This window comes from Danio rerio, chromosome 3 (genome assembly GCF_052040795.2).
Source record: "Danio rerio strain M-AB ecotype USA chromosome 3, GRCz13ab, whole genome shotgun sequence".
In the NCBI taxonomy this organism is placed as follows: Eukaryota; Metazoa; Chordata; class Actinopteri; order Cypriniformes; family Danionidae; genus Danio; species Danio rerio.
In genome coordinates, this window is record NC_141023.1 from 66,467,515 (window position 1) to 66,488,370 (window position 20,856).

At 38.5% G+C, this 20,856-nt stretch overlaps 1 protein-coding gene and 1 long non-coding RNA gene across 5 annotated transcripts in view; one reads left to right on the top strand and one right to left on the bottom strand.

The window, feature by feature from the left end:
- helz (helicase with zinc finger) overlaps window positions 1–20,856 on the top strand; it is an 86,621-nt gene that overhangs the window by 15,430 nt on the left and 50,335 nt on the right. For 3 of the 4 annotated variants that reach the window (XM_087242423.1, XM_087242425.1, NM_213266.1), the window contains 12 exon segments: window positions 1,542–1,598; window positions 3,474–3,516; window positions 3,756–3,831; window positions 5,480–5,678; window positions 6,078–6,185; window positions 7,532–7,832; window positions 9,005–9,272; window positions 11,829–12,168; window positions 12,864–12,994; window positions 13,451–13,630; window positions 15,167–15,268; window positions 17,588–17,766. In XM_087242423.1, the coding sequence (XP_087098549.1) occupies window positions 1,551–1,598; window positions 3,474–3,516; window positions 3,756–3,831; window positions 5,480–5,678; window positions 6,078–6,185; window positions 7,532–7,832; window positions 9,005–9,272; window positions 11,829–12,168; window positions 12,864–12,994; window positions 13,451–13,630; window positions 15,167–15,268; window positions 17,588–17,766 (1,975 nt within the window). In that variant the 5' untranslated portion in view covers window positions 1,542–1,550. 4 annotated transcript variants of the gene reach the window in all.
- Window positions 14,527–19,077, bottom strand: LOC147846138 (uncharacterized). The gene is made up of 3 exons (XR_015481521.1): window positions 16,778–19,077; window positions 15,977–16,694; window positions 14,527–15,803 (listed from the first exon to the last, which is right to left on the bottom strand). It is a non-coding gene; the product is annotated as an uncharacterized LOC147846138 (long non-coding RNA).

Below are 20,856 nucleotides of genomic sequence, written 5' to 3' on the forward strand. Positions count from 1 at the left end.
TTTAGGGCGCTACTGTCTGCTTTAGGGCGGAGCTATCAGTGTTTCAGGGCGGTACTGTCTGCTTTAGGGCGGAGCTATCAGTGTTTTAGGCTGGTACTGTCTGCATTAGGGCGGAGCTATCAGTGTTAGGGCGGTACTGTCTGCTTTAGGGCGGATCTATCAGTGTTTTAGGGTGGGACTGTCTGCTTTAGGGCGGAGCTATCAGTGTTTTAGGGCAGGACTGTCTGATTTAGGGCGGAGCTATTAGTGTTTCAGGGCAGTACTGTCTGCTTTAGGGCGGAGCTATCAGTGTTTTAGGGCGGTACTGTCTGCTTTAGGGCGGAGCTATCAGTGTTTTAGGGCAGTACTGTCTGCATTAGGGCGGATCTATCAGTGTTTTAGGGCAGTACTGTCTGCCTGTAGGGCGGAGCCATCTGTATTTTAGGACTACGATTTGCTTTAGGGTGAAACTATCAGTATTTCAGTGTGGTACTGTCTGCTTTAGGGTGGAGCTATCTGTATTTAGGACTTTACTGTCTGCATTAGGGTGTAGCTACCAGTGTTTTAGGGTTATACTGTCTGCTTTAGGGCGGAGCTATCAGTCTTAGGGCGGTACTTCTTTTTATTTTAGGGTGAAGCTATCAGTGTTTTAGGGTGGTGCTCTCTTTTTTGGGCGGGTCTATCAGTGTTAGAGCAGTACTGCTTTTATTTTTAGTGCGGGTCTAGCAGTGTTTTAGGGATAATGCTGTGCGCTTTAAAGTGGGTCTATCAGTGGTTTAGGGTGTGGATATCCAACACAATCTCACGGCAATTCGTAACTTTTTCATTTAGTGGCTAATTCGTATGAATTCGTGCGATCTAATTCGTACAATTTAGTATGATTTGCTTATCCCCCAATGACGGTTGGGGTTAGGGGTGGGGTCAGGTGCCACGCCTCCTTTTTAAAATCGTACCATTTCGTGCGACTGAACTCGAACGAATTCGTACGTATTAGCCACTAAACTGGCAAAACGTAAAATACTTACGTTTTCTCGTGAGATCAGGCTGGGATATCAGTTTTTTAAAACGGGACTATCAGTCATTTAAGACGGAGCATAAGTGCGGGGCTATCAGGCATTTAGGGTGGGACTATCAGTGTTTTAGGCAGGGAAGGGCTATCAGTCATTGAGGACGGAGCTATTAGTGTTTAGAGCAGGACTTTCTCGTTTGGGGTGGGACTATCTGTGTTTTAGGGCGGGGCTATTAGGCAGTTAAGCTGAGCTGTCAGTGGGTGTCTCTCTTCTGCTCTGACTTTGTCATTTTCCATCTTCCTCCTTTTTCGTTAGCATTGCCCGTCTTCAACAATCTAATCGGCTCCTAAAGAACAAAATCATGCACCGCTCCACATTTATTTCTCATTTTCACACTGTCACATGTTGATGTACAATTTTACAATGTGCTCTATTTTGCAATTTTGCTTTAAACTGTTAATTACAATATATATATAAATATACATAAACTATCATTTTAGCTGCTCTTTCATAGTGCTGCTTGACATTTACTTTGCGTTGTGCTTGTTGTAGAATGGGATCATGACTAAAGACATGACGAGACTGAAGAGGCTCCTCTCAGAAATAGAGGTTTGTTTTTGACTCTTACTTCCTGTTTTAGAAGCAGCGTGTCACTCCTTGAAGATTCAAGAACTGATCTCAACGCAGCTTTTTAGCAAGAGCAAGTTTTTGCTCATAAATCACGGGTTTGGTCTCGTCCTGCAGGCCAAAGTTCCTCAAAAATGTCAATATTGCATGAGCAGACACACTGTTAAACATACACTTTGGTTTTAATGACTTTTAGCAGGAACACATTGATAAAGTAAACCTTTAAAAGCTGTTCTGAATCTTATTTTATGTAATATGTATTGCTTTTTGATGTCTTTTTTTGTCATAAACTCAGGGTTCCTACACTCAAAAATAATTAAAAGCAAACATACACTGTAAAAAATGACTGTAATTTCAACAGTAATGCTGTAAAATGCAACAGTTAACCAGTCTGTAACCTGGTTAAAGGTATGTTTCCCTAATATATACTGGTAATTACTGTAAATTGACATTCCCAGAATTCTTACACTTCATTTTATTATGCCTTTTTGTTGACGTTACTGTGCTTTTTCAGATTTTTTTTTTCCATTAGTGATGTAGATTGGAGTGTTTATACCTGCTTATGGTTGCGTTTTAGACTGTGAAACTAAAGGCATTACATGTAAATGTTCATCTTCCAAAACACTGGTGAATAATGCTATAAAAAATCAATGACATGCGGTTTTATTTATTTTATGTTTTGTATTATATTTTAATGGAAAAGTTCTGGCAACCACAGCTGCCAAAACGATCAACCTGCACCGCTTCATTCGTGTGAATCGCACCTCAGGATGTGTATTCGCATCTTTGCATTGACTTAACATTTCTAGGGACTAAACTGACTACAGGAGAGATTTTTGTTTTGGTTCTGTCGGTGTAATTTGCAGATGATCCCTAACACTGCGTGCATGACTTTGGCGAATATCAAACAAAAAAACAACTTTACCGAGCTGATTTAGCTGTCTTTCAACGATTTTAGGACTAACATGTTGTTAACGTCACAAGACCTAATACAGTATATACAATACGACTGCATCACAAGGCCTACCGCACTTACGCTGCAGTTTCTCTGCCCACTGAGGAAGTCCGCGACTCCTGCTGCGGGACGGAAGTTTGACGTTTGGTTCTCCTGTGTCCCGTGTTCCTCTTGCTCTACCAATGCAGCAGCTGCTTCACGTAAAAGCTGACTAACAGTTTTGCCATTTTACTTCTGTTATACTGTATTTACACTAGTAACTAACGCCGTCCCATCCATCAAAACCGTGCTTCTGCCCTCGGGCTCTGTGTGTGAAAGCACTCGACGTCACTCGAATACGCCCCTCCCACTGATTAGCATAGGCTTTGCATACAACTTGAAATTGAAAATGAAATCGCAAATGAAAACTGAAATGAAAAAGTGTCAATAAAAGGAAAGCTTAAAGTTACATTTTAATTTGAATTGTGTCACTATTATAGCGTGAACATTAATAACACGCTTTGTAAAAATTGTGTTTGCATTTTATTTTTCAGTTTGGCTTTTCATTTTAATATTGGCTGTCTTGATGCGGAAATGCAGTGAAAATGAAATGTTAAATCGGCAACTTCATTTTAATTATTGATTTGACAGGGACGATGTGTTGTCAAAGTGAAAATGAAAATAAAAATGAAATAATTTAATTTCATTTTCCATTTTGGCAGATATTTTGCGAACAGTGTTTTAAAATGAAATTGTTAATCTGATTTTCATTTTCACTTCCAATGTTTATTTGATTTATTTAAAATTGGCAGGATTTACCTTCCATAAGTGGGAACCCTGTCAACGTCTTTTTATTATAGATAAAAGATCAAAATTATAAATGGATTTTGTGTAGGTAGAATAAGCTCTCTCTCTTTCTGCAGGCGGCGAGGAGTAAAGTGGTGTTTTCTGAAGAGAACGAGGAGGGTAAGTTCCTCTTCAGTTTCACTACACGTCTTTAATCTGAGTGTGTGTTTGCTTCAACACGCCATCCTTCTTTTCCTCTTTCTATCTTTGACTTCTGCACAGATGAGAATTGACTTATTTATTTACACGATCGCTATAATAGAAATGTAATTATTTAAAGCTGAATGTAAAATGTTAGTGTTCTATATAAACATTGTGATATATTTTAAGTACGTATATTTTCAATCTCTCTCTCTCAGATGTTCAGGAGGGCTGGCAGTTTCGTCCTCCTCCTCGAGGGGTCACTAGTAGTGAAGAATACACATTGTGCAAAAGGTAAACTAGTGCTTTGGGCAAATGAATAGACAGATTTGTAAAGATATGCTTGGTTATACAGTGGCACACACAGTTGACATCAAAATTATTCTCCCTCCTGTGAATTTTTTTCTAATGGCTCGTTTCCACTGACTGGTACGGTTCGGGTCGGTACGGGTCACCTTTATCAGGCTTGCGTTTCCACTACCAAGGATCCCCTATTGGTGGGCGATGTGTATGGCAAAGTTTCAGTCGGCGTCATTTTCGCTCGAGAAAATGTCTACAATAAAGCTGCACAGGTCGCTCACATATCATATGAAAAGCACTTCTCACAAAACAGACGCTTTTGCACACATAAATACTTGTGTATAAATGTTTATTACTAACTTTTCTATAAACAGGAGTTGATTATAACTGCAGATCAATGACGGTGCGAAATAGCCTACTGTAATGTCTGTAATTATATTAAATAAATAAATAAATGAACATATATGAACACATACAGACCCTTACTGTCCCTGATATGTTACCAACTACAGAAGAACTACACAAAGCAGACATTTCGTCGTTAATTAGGTTCAAAACAACACAAAGTATAGCCTACAGTCAGAGTAAACCTCTCATCTGTGTCTGTAATCTTCAGCAGCACATGAAGCCTCTGTTAGAGAGTCATTCCATCATTCCCAGTTCATAATAGTCCAAAAGATGATAATAAAGATTAAAACAAGGAAGTTTGGTCACGTTTGCTGAAGAAATAACGTGCTCCTTGGCTTCGCCTTTTTTCCCGCGCTCCACTCTCGCGTTTGTCCTTTTCTTTCTGAATGTGTCACTCTCGCGTTTGTCAGCTTCTCACAGGATCAGGTTTCCAAAAGCTTGTCAATAATCAAGTGCATGTTATTATCATCAGCTCAAGAAGTTTGTTAGAAAGCGAAACCACTCGAGCTTCAGACTGGTTCGTAAAAAAACTACACGGCACAGGGTAAATCCGCTCTTCTCCATGGCTTTGTGGCTGTTTATCATGACCACGACAGGGTTTGTTTGCAGGATCGACCATGGCTGCATATGTATTTATAATTCCGATGTAATCTCTCGCTGTGTATTTCAAACATGGCGGGTCCTTTGTTTACATTCTGGCTTGTTGCGTCTACGAATGACGTATCTCTGTAAACCAATAGCGTTCAGCTGCGCGTCTAGCTCCACCTTTTGGGACCCTTTCTGCAGTTTGGGACCCTTTCGAAAGGCTCCCGAAAAAGTGGTACGGTTTGGTTCTGTACGCCTTTTGACAGTGGAAACGGCCATAAAACCGAACCGTACCGTACCACTCAGTGGAAACGGGCCATAATATCTCCTTAAATGATGTTGAACAGATTCAGGAATTTTTCAGGATTCAGGAGTGTTTTCTGTAATGTTTTTTCTACTGGAGAAAGTCTTATTTGTTTTGTTTCCGCTAGAAAAAAAGCAGTTTTTAATAGTTTTAAAGTCATTTTAATGTCAATATTATTCGCCCCCTTTAGCAATATTAGTTTTGGATTGTCTCCAGAACAAACCACTGTTATACAATGACTTGCCTAATTACCCTAACTTTACCCTAATTACCCTAGTGAAGCCTTTAAGCTGAACACTAGTGTCTTAAAGGATATCTAGTCTAATATCATGTGCTGTTGTGCAGGTTTTTGGAGCAGGGTCTGTGCCGGTACGGAGCTCAGTGCACCTCTGCTCACTCTCAGGAGGAGCTGACCGAATGGCAGCGGCGCTACGCCTCGCGCCTCATCCGCCTCAAGCAGCAGCAGGAGGGCAAACACTTCAGCGAGAACTACATGGAGGCGCTCATCGAGAAGTGGATCAACTCACTCACGCCCGAAAGAGTGGTACAGTACAGTCCTTATCCCCACATATTATATAAGAGCTATGTCACATGAGTAGCAGCGCGAGGTGGCTGTATATCAGATTGTTTACAAGTGTGGAGTCCCGTGAAGGAGCTCCGGATGGAAAGTTTTGTTTTGTGTTTACCTCATCGTTAAAGTTGTTGCACGGTTCCTGCCTCAAGATGAGCGAGTTTGAGCCACTTGTACATCTGGCATTAAGGCGGCGGTGAAGCTGAATAATAAAAGAATAATGCCACCGTTAGCCTGTATACTGCCGCACAAAACAACATTTTTCCCCATTGCAGCCTGTCCTTTTTTTTTTTTTACAACCGGGGACCCGAGTGACATCATGTGTGACGTAGGTTGGTAATTGGTCTATTGGTTGTGTGTGTTGTCCTGCAGATGAATGACTGTGTGGATGGAGTTACAGTGGAGCACAGCTCAGATCTCTCCATTACCGTCAACACCAAGAAATCATCCCACTCCTGGACGTTCACGCTCTTCTGCAAGGTTTGGACCCTCTAGCACTTCTACTCTATATTAAACAGTACACACACTTGTTTACTGACACCATGCGGCTGTGATGGTTGCAGCGGTGATGAACTACATAGCGATTTTACAATCTTGACTTGATTACAAACATGCTCTGATTTAGAAATGTTTAACCTTGTAAAGCTCATTGTTGAGCTGCAGATGATCACAGAGAGTTGAAACAGAGCTTTTAATCCCAGTTTCTTAGCAAATCCTGTTCTGTGGACATGTGTATACGCGTTACTGCAGAAAGACGTTAATATGCTTGTCAATCAATCCTGTGGGCGGGGCAAACTGCACTCCTACGTCACGTTGTGGTTGGCCTAATGCTGTGTTCACACCAGACGCGGAACGTGCGGATAAATCGCGTGCGGATAAATCGCTCCTACGTCACGTTGTGGTTGGCCTAATGCTGTGTTCACACCAGACGCGGAACGTGCGGAGTAGCCGCGTGAACATTTGAGTTTACTCGCTTCATTCGCACGTCAAACCCCGCTTCATTCGCGCATCAAATTCACTTCAGAACAGACGCAGATTCGCGTGATGGGCAGGGCTTCTGTCTGCCCGGTGACTCTAGCTTCATAGCTAAATGGCTAACATGGATTTTTGAAGAAAATAACAGTGTTTATGTGCTTTATGAAGACTGAAAAACAGCGTCGATACGTTTAGGGTTGTGTGTGAGTCCACTACATCCTTTCAGAGGTGCATCCAGCTCTGTGAGCTCATAAACTCCTCCCGAAACTGAACCTGGATGACGGAGGCTTTCAGCGGTGCTTCTGACTGAGCCAAGCCCAGTTTGATGAACTGTTGTCGGTGAAGGCTGGAAGATTTCCCCTCGGAACACCGACAACAGGTTCTACGTCACAATCACGCCCCCACAAGAGCAAGCTTCTGATTGGTTAACGCGGCGCGAATGTACGCTGAAGTTCAGATTTTCGAATTCGAGAGATTCGCGCGAAACGCTCGTTAAGCGCGTCAAACGCGCAAAGCGCTCAATTCGCCCCGCGCCATTCGCGCAATTTGCGTCATTCGCGCATATCGCGCCGCAGGATGTCTATTCACGCGTTTGCATTGACTTAACATGTAAATCCCTCGCGCAAGACGCACGTGCCGCGTCTGGTGTAATCGCAGCATTAGAATCCTTGGGGTTTCGATCTTATTTTAACATCAGGACATTTAATTAAAGAGACTTGTTGTGTTTCTATCACTCCAGTATGATTGTAGACACACTATACTACACACAGCCCCGTCCAATCAGCTTCCAAAAGCATCAATGCCCTTCAAATGATTGAATAAGAGCTTGACTTTTGCGGTGTCCCCTGCAGCCGGTCCGCACTCTCCAGCGCATCGCTTTGCTGTACGACGCCAACCGGCCTCATTTCTCCATCGCGGCGGTGTCTGCCGGAGACGCCTCGGCCCTGGAGCCGCAGCCGGTGTGCCCGGGCGGCTGTCAGGAGTGGAGTGCCGCCAGCCCGGTGCAGAACGGGATGGACCACTGCATCTACACAGTGGAGATCGCCTTCAGCACAGAGATCTTCGGCACCTTCCGGCAGACCGTGGTCTTTGATTTGGGCTGCGAGCCGGTGCTAATGCAGAGAGTGATGGTGGACGCCGCTTCCATCGAAGGTAGGACCGCAGCGAGACGATGGCAGTATTAACATCAGGGTGTCGATATATCAATCATAGATATATACACTAGATATCGCATAGGGACCCTGAGCATGCGTCAATAGCGCCGCCACATTGGTACAGTGCTCCCAGGACAAATGTCATTCAACCGCACTAGTCAAGACAGTGTTATTACGTGAAGATGCGGGACTTTAGCGCTGTCTACGGGTGTAGTAACGAGCAGACAAAGAAAACAAAGCACAAAGGCAGAACATTTCATAGGTAATATTACGTTTTCTCTGTTTTTGTATGTTCTGAACTTTTGTGCTAATCAGGTAACGTTATTGATGATGACAGTCACTTACTGCATTCATCATACGGCAAAGCAGCTCCAACTCGCACTAAACACTCGGCTTATGCTAGTCTTGTTGAATAAAATCAGCAAACAATGCAAAAGAAATATTACAACGAGATGCTGCGCTGCCAGAAACTTGTATTATTGTCGGCTAACGTTAGTGAAAGAGTCGTTCGGGGGATTCATTCACAAACGAGTCGCTCTCTCCGTCAGTATGAGAAGTGAAAGCAGGAGAGGAGCTGTGTTTCAAGACATGATTAGATCAGATTTAACAGGGAGGGTGAATAGTACATTTCTGTACACACAAACACAAGCTTTTTGTCAGGAATGCCCGTGCGGTCACTGATCCATCAATGTAGAAAAGTGATGTAAAATTATAATTTTCATAATTAGAAAAAAAAAATGACATACTAACATCCAGGAAAACTCCCGATCATAGATATATGTGTATATGTGTATATCTCTGGCTTTATGTGGCCACAGTCCTCCACTGTACCTTGGTCCCGCATTCATTTCAAAGGAGCGCTACCCTGTAGCAAGATGGCGGCGCTATTGACGCATTCCTTCCAATAGACAACAATAGGCCAGGCGACATCTAGTGTATATATCTATGTAAATCAATAATGAGAAAATGAAGGCCCTTAAAAGGTATTAAAGTCTTAATTTCGTTTTTACGAGGACTCGTTCAAGCGTTGACCAAAGTGATTCACTCCAAAACAGCATAAATAAATATATTTTCCTCGATTGGTTCGTAAGAAAAAAACTTGATTTTAGTTTCTTGTGATGTTTAAAGTCAGTGTTTTCTCCTCCTCCTCCTCTACCTGTAATCCCGCAGACCTGGAGCACCTGTTGCAGGCGCGGCAGCAGCTCCTGATGACGGCCAAGCGCTGGGACTCGTCCTGCAAAACCATCGTGGAGTTCGTCCCGAATGAGAACATGGACCTGGAGCGCAGCTTGCTGACCCGCTACCAGATCCCGCTGTCCGCCGACCAGCTCTTTACGCAGTCCGTCCTGGACAAAACCCTCACCAGAGACAACTACCAGCCGCGGCTGCACGACCTGCTCTACATCGAGGAGATCGCGCAGTACAAGGAAGTCAGCAAGTGAGTAGTGCAGCACGTCTGCTCAGGGGTGCTAGTTGAGGATTTGGTGTCAGAAGTGGCTTATATTAAAGGCGAAGGCCTCTAGATGATTTAAGCACAACAAAATCTGATCATGCCTTGATTATTAATGATTTGATCAGGACAGTGCGGTCTGACTCTGCTCAGACTAAAGTGTCATCACTGAACAGAAATAATGTCCAGTATAGAATATAAAGTCCTGCTGCAGTGGAGACAGAGTGAATATTGTGTCTGACTCCATCATGAGCTTGGAGGACTGCATCCATACATCTCTGACATGACTCACATCACTGATTAATAAAGTCATTGTGTCTTCATAAAGGCAAAACTCCAAATGATCCTTCAGTAGTTTTATTATTCACTCCTATAGTCCACCACTAGAGGTCACTGGTGTTTCTTTAAATAGCATTGACTGGGAGTTGTTAAAATAGTTTTGATGTCTATATTTGAGACTGCAGCAGTTTTACATTAGCAGTTATTTTGTTCAATGTTATGCTTTAATTAGTGTAGTTATAGATTTGACATGCAAAATAAGGCATGCATATGCTGCATAGTGACCAATGAGAGACTTATTTCTGCACAGAAGCTTGTAAAATCATTCTGCTGATATTTTTGGGAGCATAACTTGATCTTAAAACATGAAATAAACTACTAAACTTACACAATAAGTGCTCAGCGGTAGCTTAAATAATGTGTCGGTGCTCTTTGGGTAAGGGATTCATCAGAATAAACAGCAAAAATCAGTCCAAGGCACTCGAAAAATGTAGAAAAACTATTTAAAAAATAAATAAATGCGCTACTTTTTGACTTTTATCCAAGGTTTGCAATGTTAGTCCCATTCGGTCCACATGTTTGGTAAATAAAGTAAGTCTCTTGTTTAATGTGTCTACTAAAAGACATAAGATACTACTTCACTAACTTTCCTGTACATGATTCATATTACCAATTGCGCAGTGTTCAATAGTACTACTGAAATTAATATTAAAACTGAATAAATGTATATTTACACAATGGGATGTTTTTAAAAATGTGTCCCCAGGAAGCATTAAAAACCAAATCTGAGGTTTTTAGTGTTAACATTTGCTATTTTTACTTCTTTATTTACTTGCCAACTTATTTAATTATTTATTTGCTTTTTTATTTGTTTATTTACTTCTCTCCTTATTTATTTGCTTTTTTATTTGTTTATTTACTTCTACTTATTTATTTGCCTTTTTATTTGTTTATTTACTTCTCTACTTATTTATTTGCCTTTTTATTTGTTTATTTACTTCTCTACTTATTTATTTGCCTTTTTATTTGTTCATTTATTTACTTCACTACTTATTTAGTTATTTATTTGCTTTTTTATTTGTTTATTTATTTACTTCTCTACTTATTTATTTGCCTTTTTATTTGTTCATTTATTTACTTCTCTACTTATTTAATTATTTATTTACTTTTTATTTGTTCATTTATTTACTTCTCTCCTTATTTATTTGCTTTTTTATTTGTTTATTTACTTCTCTACTTATTTATTTGCCTTTTTATTTGTTCATTTATTTACTTCTCTACTTATTTAGTTATTTATTTGCTTTTTTATTTGTTTATTTATTTACTTCTCTACTTATTTATTTGCCTTTTTATTTGTTCATTTATTTACTTCTCTACTTATTTAATTATTTATTTACTTTTTATTTGTTCATTTATTTACTTCTCTACTTATTTAATTATTTATTTACTTTTTATTTGTTCATTTATTTACTTCTCTACTTATTTAATTATTTATTTACTTTTTATTTGTTCATTTATTTACTTCTCTACTTATTTAATTATTTATTTACTTTTTATTTGTTCATTTATTTACTTCACTACTTATTAAATTATTTACTTTTTTATCTTATTTCTTTGCTTATGTCTGTTTGTTTGTTTATTTACTTACTTTGTTTGTTTGCTTATTTGTTTACTTTCTTACCTGATTATTTACATATTTATGTATTTATGTACTTAACTGCACACCTACCTACTTATTTGTTTAACGCATTTATTTATGTACTTGCTTACCTTCTAATTCGTACATTTATTTGTTTTGTATTTATTTACTTAATTACGTACTTATTTGCTTATTTGTTTACTTTATTTGTTTGTTCATTTGCTTATGTATTTATTTATTTACTCAACTACCTACTTTATTTACTTACCTACCTACTTTTTGTGTTATTTTATTTTATTTATGTACTTGCGTATTTATTTATTTATTTGTTTGTTTGTTTGCTTATATATTTTCATTTACTTGCCTACCTGCTTAATTGTTTATTTATTTACTTAATTACTTTACTGTTTACTTGGTTCATTATTTACTTATTCATGTGTTTAATTATATAACTGCTATCTACCTACTTGTTTTTGTAGTTCTTAATTAATTAATTAATTTACTTAACTACTTTATTTATTTATTTATTTACACATTTATTTATTTATTTACTTACCTTCTTTACTTCTCTATTTATTTACTACCTTGTTTTCCTAAATATCCCGGTTCGTGTGTTTCCCTCACAGGTTCAACATTAAGGTTAACCTGCAGCTGGTGACGAGCTTCATGCTGACGGGCATTTCAGGCGGTGCCAAATACGCTCAGAACGGACAACTGTTTGCACGCTTCAAGCTGACGGAGACTCTGTCTGAAGACACGCTGGCCGGCAGACTGGTCATGACGAAGGTCAACTCTGTGCTCCTGCTGCCCGTTTTTAAAGAGCGCATGGGCCAGAACCAGCCGGCGGGAGCCAAGGAGCGCGTTTACGAGGCGTTAATTGAGGAGAAAACGAAGGATTACATCTTCCTGCGGGTCTGTAAGGAGTGCTGTGATGAGCTGGGGCTGGTGGCCGATCAGGAGCTGCAGGTATATCATGCCTATGATGCATGTTTTTACAAGGTGTAAACCAAGACCCTAGAGTGTGTGTGTGTGTGTGTGTGTGTGTGAAGTTTCAGCACAAAATACCACACTAATAATGTTCCCTATTTCTGAAACTGCCCCTATTAGGCTTTGATACTAATTGTGGCGTTTTGGTGACTGTCGCTTTAAATGCAAATGAGATAGTGCTCTTTTTAGAAGAGGGCGGAGCTACAAATCTATGAGCGTCAACATAGCTGCAGATTTAAAAGCAGGACTAAAGTCCTATGCTAATGAGGGGGAGATGGTCACTAGTGGGCGGGGCTTTCCCCCTCTGATGACATCATACAAAGGGAGAATGTCAATCAAAGTGTTTCTGCAGGCTGTGATTTTATTATTATTTTTTAACATTATTTATAAAATGAAGATTAATATAAACAGAATATATAATTATTGCAATACTACTATACTAATATGACAACTACTAATGTAAAACATCGCATATTGAGCCTGTATCTTGCAGCCCTGGTTTCTTTTATCCTCTTTTAAAGGTGTTTTCAGTCATCTGCTGGAGGTGTTGTCTGTAGCACATGCTGATGCATGAGAGTGTGTGAATAAACCCCGTGTGTGTGTGTGTGTGTGTGTGTGTGTGTGTGTGTGTGTGTGTGTGTTTGTGTGTGTGTGTTTGTGTGTGTTTGTGTCAGGTGGAGCTGCAGTTTCAGCTGAACAGGCTCCCTCTGTGTGAGATGCACTACGCTCTGGACCGCGTCAGAGATAACAGTATCCTGTTTCCAGACATCAGCCTCACTCCCACAATCCCCTGGAGTCCCAACAGGTACCACTGCGCACACAGATGCACATCAGTGACTGCACAGAGAGACTCTCAGACACACACACACAGAGACAACGTAATGCTTGTCATGTTCTGTGTAACAGAAACATGTTAAACACATGCCAATTCATATGGAGTCATGCTAAAACAGGCTACTTTATACTAGAATCATGTTAATTAACATACTGTCAACATGCTAGTTTGTACTTTAAACATGCTAACAACATGCCAAGTAATGTGATTAGCATGTCACTAGCAAGTTATTATAGTATTATTGGTTTTAAAACCTTGACTTTTCCCCAAACATCATCCCATGGCTCTCCAGCAGTGCTACATCCCTCACGGAGAGCAGCAGCTGCACTAGCAGGACGTGTCAGTGTGTCAGTAGGCAGTATGTCAGCTCTCTCTCTCTCTCTCTCTCTCTCCCTCTCTCTCCCTCTCTCTCTCTCTCTGCCACAGGCAGTGGGACGAGCAGCTGGATCCGCGTCTGAATGCCAAGCAGAAGGAGGCGATTCTGGCCATCACCACCCCGCTCTCCATCAACCTCCCGCCGGTGCTCATCATCGGGCCCTACGGCACCGGCAAGACCTTCACGCTGGCCCAGGCTGTCAAACACATCCTCAAGCAGCCCGAGTCACGGTGAGCGCGACAAAAAAACACCTAATTTGGTTGTCTTTTTATTATTATTTAGATTTTTTAAAATTAAATATAAAAATTCCAGATTTTATTATTTATTCATTTATTTTTTTCCAGATTTTATTTTTTTCCACTTCAATTCTTTATTATTATTATTTTTATTTCTTAATTTTTTCCAGATTATTTTGTTTTAATTTTTTCAATTTTTTCCCCACATTTTTATTTTCTTTCCCCCAATATATTTCCCCCCCCCCCCCTTTTTTATATTTATTTGATTTTTTTTTTTTCAGGTTAATTTTTCATTCCCTCTTTTTTTTCCCAGATTAAATTCTTTTCTCTCTCTCTTTTTAAAATTTGATTGATTAATAAATATTTATTCCACCCCCCCCCCATTATTTTCCCGCTTGTTTCCTTTATTTATTTATTTATTTATTTATTTTTCCCGATTTTATTTTTTCAACAATTTTCCCCCCTTATTTTTTTATATTATTATTATTATTATTATTTACTTTTACAGAGTTAATTTATTTTCTAGATTTTTTTTGTTTTTTTTTTCTATCTCTCATTTTTTCCTGAATAAATTTTTTTCAATATTATTTTTTATTTTATTTTTTCCTCTCTCTTTATTTTATTTTTGCTTATTTCGTTTATATTCTATGATTTTTTCCCCCTTAAATCTTTATTATTATTATTTTTATTATTTATTTATTTATTCATTTATTTTTTCCAAATATTTTTGTTTTATTTTTTTCTGAATTTCTTTTTTCTAAATTTCTTTATTTATTTTTCTCCCTGTATTTTTCCTGTTTCATTTTTTTCTCCTTTTTTTCCACAATTTTTCCTCAATTTTTTGTATGTTTTTATTATTATTTATTTATTTATTTTCCCAATTTTATTTTAGTATTTTTTTTTCTTCTTAATTTTAAACAAACTCCTTCCTTACAATTCAACCCCTTACAGATGAGGGAATAAAAAAAACAATATAAAATAAAATAACACAAAGTAAATAAACAGTAATGCCATCATGAATTCTCTTCAGGGGATACATTTGTACCTCAAGTTACATTGCGTTACATTTACCTCAAATTACATCAGTGATAGATCAGTTAAGCTCTAAACTCTAAATGTACATATCTAAATATCTTGTAGACATGCAGGAGTTTAATTTAACACTTTTAGTGTTGTCAAGAGTGAAAAAGCACTGCATAACCCCCTTTTTTGCTCCTACTTTCGCCCATTTATCTCTTTCCATGGAAAAAAATCCATTTCCGGCCACTGACAAATCAGCACTTCCCTAAATAAAGTCTTGCTTTGTGGATCCACTCTGTAGTAAAAGTGAATGGTGTATCTCCACATCCTCTTGCCTCATAGACTTTCACCGTTAGCCGAAAAGCACGTTTTGTTTGTGTATAAATGTGTGTTAAACGACGAATCGAAATGTCCTGTGGTGAAAAAGACGAGGACTAGCCTTGAGGAGCAGAGGAATTGAACATGGTTGAGACGCTTTGTGTTTCTTTATTTGTTTTTCCTCTGTTTCAGGGTTCTGATCTGCACACATTCGAACAGCGCCGCCGATTTGTACATTAAAGATTACCTTCATCCTTACGTGGAGGCGGGAAATCCACACGCACGACCTCTCAGGTAACACTTATTGCTTATTATTATTGTCAATTTTTCTATAATATGTAAATTTGTATTGATTTGTTAATTAAGTTGTTTTGGTGTGATATTTGTGGCATTTAGTTTGATACGAGGGAAGTCTTTTATTTTGAAATTGTATGCGTCTCGCAATAACACCATTTAAGCATGAACATGGTGTAAATATTGTTTGAAATGGCTGAAAAATGGTCTCTTTCCGCTTTCAGCCGAAAAGTAGAATTTAGCATACCTTGCTATAATAAATGACAGTCAACATGTTTTCGTTCAACAATTTAATAAAAAAAAACATGTTTTGAGAAAATAATAAATATCTGAATCTCTAAATTAATTAGAGGTGTTGATTGTTTGAACAAAAGTTTCACTGAATAGCTTTTAGCCTAGCATGCTATATTAAGTGACAGTTGGCGTAATTTTGAGCTAAAAACAGTTTGTTTTTGCTTTTAGACAAAAAGTAGAAGTTAGCATTTAGCATAGCATGCTATAATAAATTACATTTGTTGTATTTTGAAATGGAAAACTTTCCGTGTCTACTTCTAGTTCGCATGTAGCATAGCATGCTATAATAAACGACGCGAAACATATTTCGAAATGAAAAAATGTTCTTTTCTACTTTCTGCTAATTGGTAGAAGTTAACATGTAGCATAGCATGCTATAATAAATGTCAGTTGACGTAATTTGAAATGAAAAACAGTCCGTTTCTACTTTCTGCTAATTGGTAGAAGTTAGCATGTAGCGTAGCATGCTATAATAAATGACGCATGACGTATTTTGAAATAGTCAGTTTCTACTTTTTGCTAATTGGTAGAAGTTAACATGTAGCGTAGCATGCTATAATAAACGCCGCTTGACGTATTTTGAAATAGTCAGTTTCTACTTTTTGCTAATTGGTAGAAGTTATCATGTAGCATAGCATGCTATAATTCATTACATTTGTTGTATTTTTAAATGAAAAAAGTCAGTTTCTACTTTCTGCTAAACGGTAGAAGTTAGCATGTAGCATAGCATGCTATAATAAATTACATTTGTTGTATTTTGAAATGGGAAAACAGTCCGTTTCTACTTTCTGCTAATTGGTAGAAGTTAGCATGTAGCATAGCATGCTATAATAAATTACATTTGTTGTATTTTGAAATGGAAAACTTTCCGTGTCTACTTCTAGTTAACATGTAGCATAGCATGCTATAATAAACCACGCGAAACATATTTCGAAATGAAAAAAAATTCTTTTCTACTTTCTGCTAATTGGTAGAAGTTAACATGTAGCATAGCATGCTATAATAAATGACATTTGTTGTATTTTGAAATGGAAAACTTTCCGTGTCTACTTCTAGTTAACATGTAGCATAGCATGGTATAATAAACCACTCGAAACATATTTTGAAATGAAAAAAATTTCTTTTCTACTTTCTGCTATTTGGTAGAAGTTAGCATAGCATGCTATAATAAATTACATATATTGTATTTTGAAATGAAAAACAGTCCGTTTCTACTTTCTGCTGAACGGTAGAAGTTAGCATGTAGCATAGCATGCTATTATAAACGACGCTAAACATATTTTGAAATGAAAAATTTTTTGTTTCTACTTTCTGCTGAACGGTAGAAGTTAGCATGTAGCATAGCATGCTATAATAAATGTCAGTTGACGTAATTTGAAATGAAAAACAGTCCGTTTCTACTTTTTGCTAATTGGTAGAACTTAGCATGTAGCGTAGCATGCTATAATAAATGACGCTTGACATATTTTGAATTTAAAACCGTCCGTTTCTACTTTCAACTGAATAGTATAAGTTAGCATTTAGCATATCATGTTATAATAAATGACATTTGACGTATTTTGAGATGAAAACGGTCTGTCTACTTTCAACTGAACAGTACAAGTTAGCATAGCATGCTATACTAAATTACATTTGATGTATATTGAGATAAAAATGGTGTGTTTTGCTCTTTAGCCAAAAAGTAGAAGTTAGCATTTAGCGTAGCATGTGATAATAAATAGCAGCTGCTGCAATTTTCAGCTGAAAAAGCTTTTGCTTTCAGCCAATAAAGTAGAATTTACATAGCAAGCTGTGATGAATGACATGTTTCTAATTTCCGCTAAATAGTAGAAGTTAGCATAGCATGCTAAAATAAAAGACAGTTGATGTATTATTAGCCAAAAATGTTTCACTTTCTTTCAGCTGTAGATTTTAGCATTTAGCGTAGCATGCTATAATAGATGTCACTTGGTGTATTTTGAGTCGGTTTCTCATGACACTCGTGCACCATCTTTCAAAACACCCCTAACGTCTGTGTGTGTCCAGGGTTTACTTCAGGAACCGCTGGGTGAAGACGGTCCACCCGCTGGTGCAGCAGTACTGCCTGATTTCCGGAGCGCACTTCACCTTCCAGATGCCCACGCGGCAGGACGTGGAGCGCCACCGTGTGGTCGTGGTCACGCTCAGCACATCCCAGTACCTCTGCCAGCTCGACCTGGAGCCAGGTGAGGCTCCCAAACCGCTCCCTATACACTACATAGTGCACTTTATCAGGCCAACTTGTAGTGATGTCTGAATTCTGAGTGAACAAATACATGCATTCTCTTATTATAACACATGCTTTGTTTGTATCTCTGTGCGTCTGCAGGGTTTATGCAGATTTATTTAGGGAGTATGGGAACTAAAAACCTGAAATGAAACTTAATTACTTTGCATTTAAGGTTTACAGTGCACTTAGATACACCTGTTTGTTAAATACAAACATATAGATATAGCAGCAGTCTCTCTAAAGACATGTCTAGCGGCTGGATTTCACACTCGTCTGATTAAAAGAGGAAGACAGCATCGGAGCGCTGCGCAGCTGGACGGGCCGCATTAAAGGCCTCCTGCAGGAGCGGCTACGCTGCAGTTTATTAGCACTGGCTAATTTCCTCCCGCGCGTCTGAGCGCTGGATCATCTGTTGCTAGGAGACGCCGTTGGTCTGTCTCACACACTCAGCATCATTAACACCCAGCGCTGGCGTCACTGTTGTTTCGTTTGTCTCCTGCCTTTTTCATTTAAAGTCATCACTGCTGATTTCTGCCATCTACCATTTTGAGTTCCCCCCCTTCCATGGACGCCAACGTTTGGAGGTCGCACGGTCCAAATAATAATAATAATGTCCACTGATGTATATCTGACTTAATAGGGAGGTTGGATTTCTTTGGAGAAGCAGCCAAACAGCCATTGGGGCCAATTAGATTCTGAATGTCTTACACAACGCCACACACACACACACACACACACACACACACACACACACACACACACACACACACACACACACACACACACAAATGTCTAGTTAGAAGTAATGAAGGCATGTTTTTCACACTTTTTGTCACTCTGTGAACTCGATGAACTGTTAACTGCATAAATGTTTAGAAGATTTTAGCAAATGGGAAATGGTTTGATCAAACTTTTTTGTGAACTCTATTTAGATGATGCCAACCAAAACACATCATCATCTGAGATATATAGCAATATAGGATAGGGATGCACCGAAATGAAATTCTTGGCCGAAGCCGAATAATAATGAAATTCTTGGCCGAAGGCTGATTACCGAATGCGGTGTTTTGCATTTTTTTCCATTTAGTTTGCCAATTTTTTCACCATTACAATAATTAAATAGTAAAAATTAGCTTTTTACTATTTTGTGTTTCTTTTCAGAGAAATAAATCAAATAACAAAAATACAATTTCAAAAATATTTATTTAACACTGAACATTTTTTAACTTTCCAGCAGATAATATACAAACAAAGCACAATATAACTTAAAATAAATAAATTAGTAAAATAAAAAAATATTTTTATTTGGCCATCTTTGAAGCCCCCCTTCTTGAATAGCCTATGTTAGGCCTATAACTGACTGCTGAAAGAATGCAACTGTCTACAACAACAAATGTGCATTGAATAGTGCAAAAAATGTGGATGACAACAAATGAATAACTGTCCTAGACATAAGCCTACTTAGCCTATTTCTTCAGGAAAAGTGGCAGGTTCTTCTTTATAAAAAGTAGCTTCTCTGCTGTCTCGCATGAAAGTCGGTTCCTCTTCTCATCGATGTCATGAGATGCAGCACTAAACAGTCGCGGCTCATCTGTAGTACGAGCCCGTTTACTCTCTGCGCTGTTTTCATCTCCTGCGCTGTGCATCACCTGACCGTCCGTCTCCAATACCTAGCGGCTTTACCAAGTCCAACTCGGCCTGGATCATTTCTCGTGTGCGCAGCTTTTTCCCCATATCCAAGTAATGATATTTTATATGGCGAAAGAAGTAAAGGTGTTCTGAGTCCGCCTGACTAAATCGTGCGCTGACAGCTTCTAAGAGCGCACTTTTAGCTGTTTTCACTCCGTGGTCTGTTTCAGCCTCTTTGTTTAAAAGACGCTTTAGTGCTGCAAGTAAATGTATGATGTCTGCCACAGATGAGCTTATCTCTCTTGTTATCTGCTCAAAGGGGGCGAGAAGAGAGAGAACGTTCCTCTGGAAAATTCAGCAGAACAGTGTCTGCAAACGGCCGTTTTTGCCTCTTTCTCTTACACTTTAAAGCGCTTCCACACTGCTGACGTGTTTGCTTCATAAAGCGCGCGCCTCTCACTCTACGTGGGTTACTTTTTGATCGCGGCATTAAAAACGACATTGTTCGGCAAAATTTATTCGGCCTTTTTACTTATTCGGCCGAACACCGAAAGGGCTTTTTTGACTATTTTCGGCCGAATAATTTCGGTTGCCGAATATTCGGTGCATCCCTAATATAGGATTTATATATATATATATTAGTGCTGTCAATCGATTAAAAAAATTTAACTAATTAATTGCACCTTTTTAAAAAAATGAATCGCGATTAATCGCATTTAAAATACTGAAACTTGTAATTTTGGCTATTTAAATGTAAAATTAATGTAAACGCAAGACAAAAACTATTAAAATTCAAAATATAATTGTTTAATAGAATTTTTGTGTAACTTGTAACACAGATTTCTTCATGTAAACAACATACCCACAATAAACCATCAAGATCCTGGCCTGACAGCCATATTTATTACAGAAATTAAAACACAGGCATGTTAATGACATTTCAAAACAATCAATGCCAATAAAGAAAACATTGCAAGACTCAACAATAAGGACTGCCCAGTGGCCCAGGGCCAGCTTGAGAGACACTTGGGACAGTAGACCGGATCATTACTGGCCCGATTGGGACAGTGCTGCCTTGTCACTAACATTTAATTTGTCTGTGACTATTTGTCAATTGAGTTTGTGCTTTTAAGTTTTTAAACACTACCTTCTCTGTTATGTCGTAAACACCATATTGCTTTCCAGTTCCTCTTATTTGATTGACCATGATATTTTTTTTCTGTAACCTGGTAAAAACCAGTCTAGCGAAGAAACGGCAACATGGAGGCAACATCAAATTATAAGGCTAAAAGAAAATGTCTGTTTCTAACGTCTTGGAAGTAGACATTTACGTCTGACTAACAGAACAAAATAAAAATGAAGTGATGTTTTGCACAGTTTGCGGCCAGTTTGACAAGTCAGCCACCTTTTTTTAACA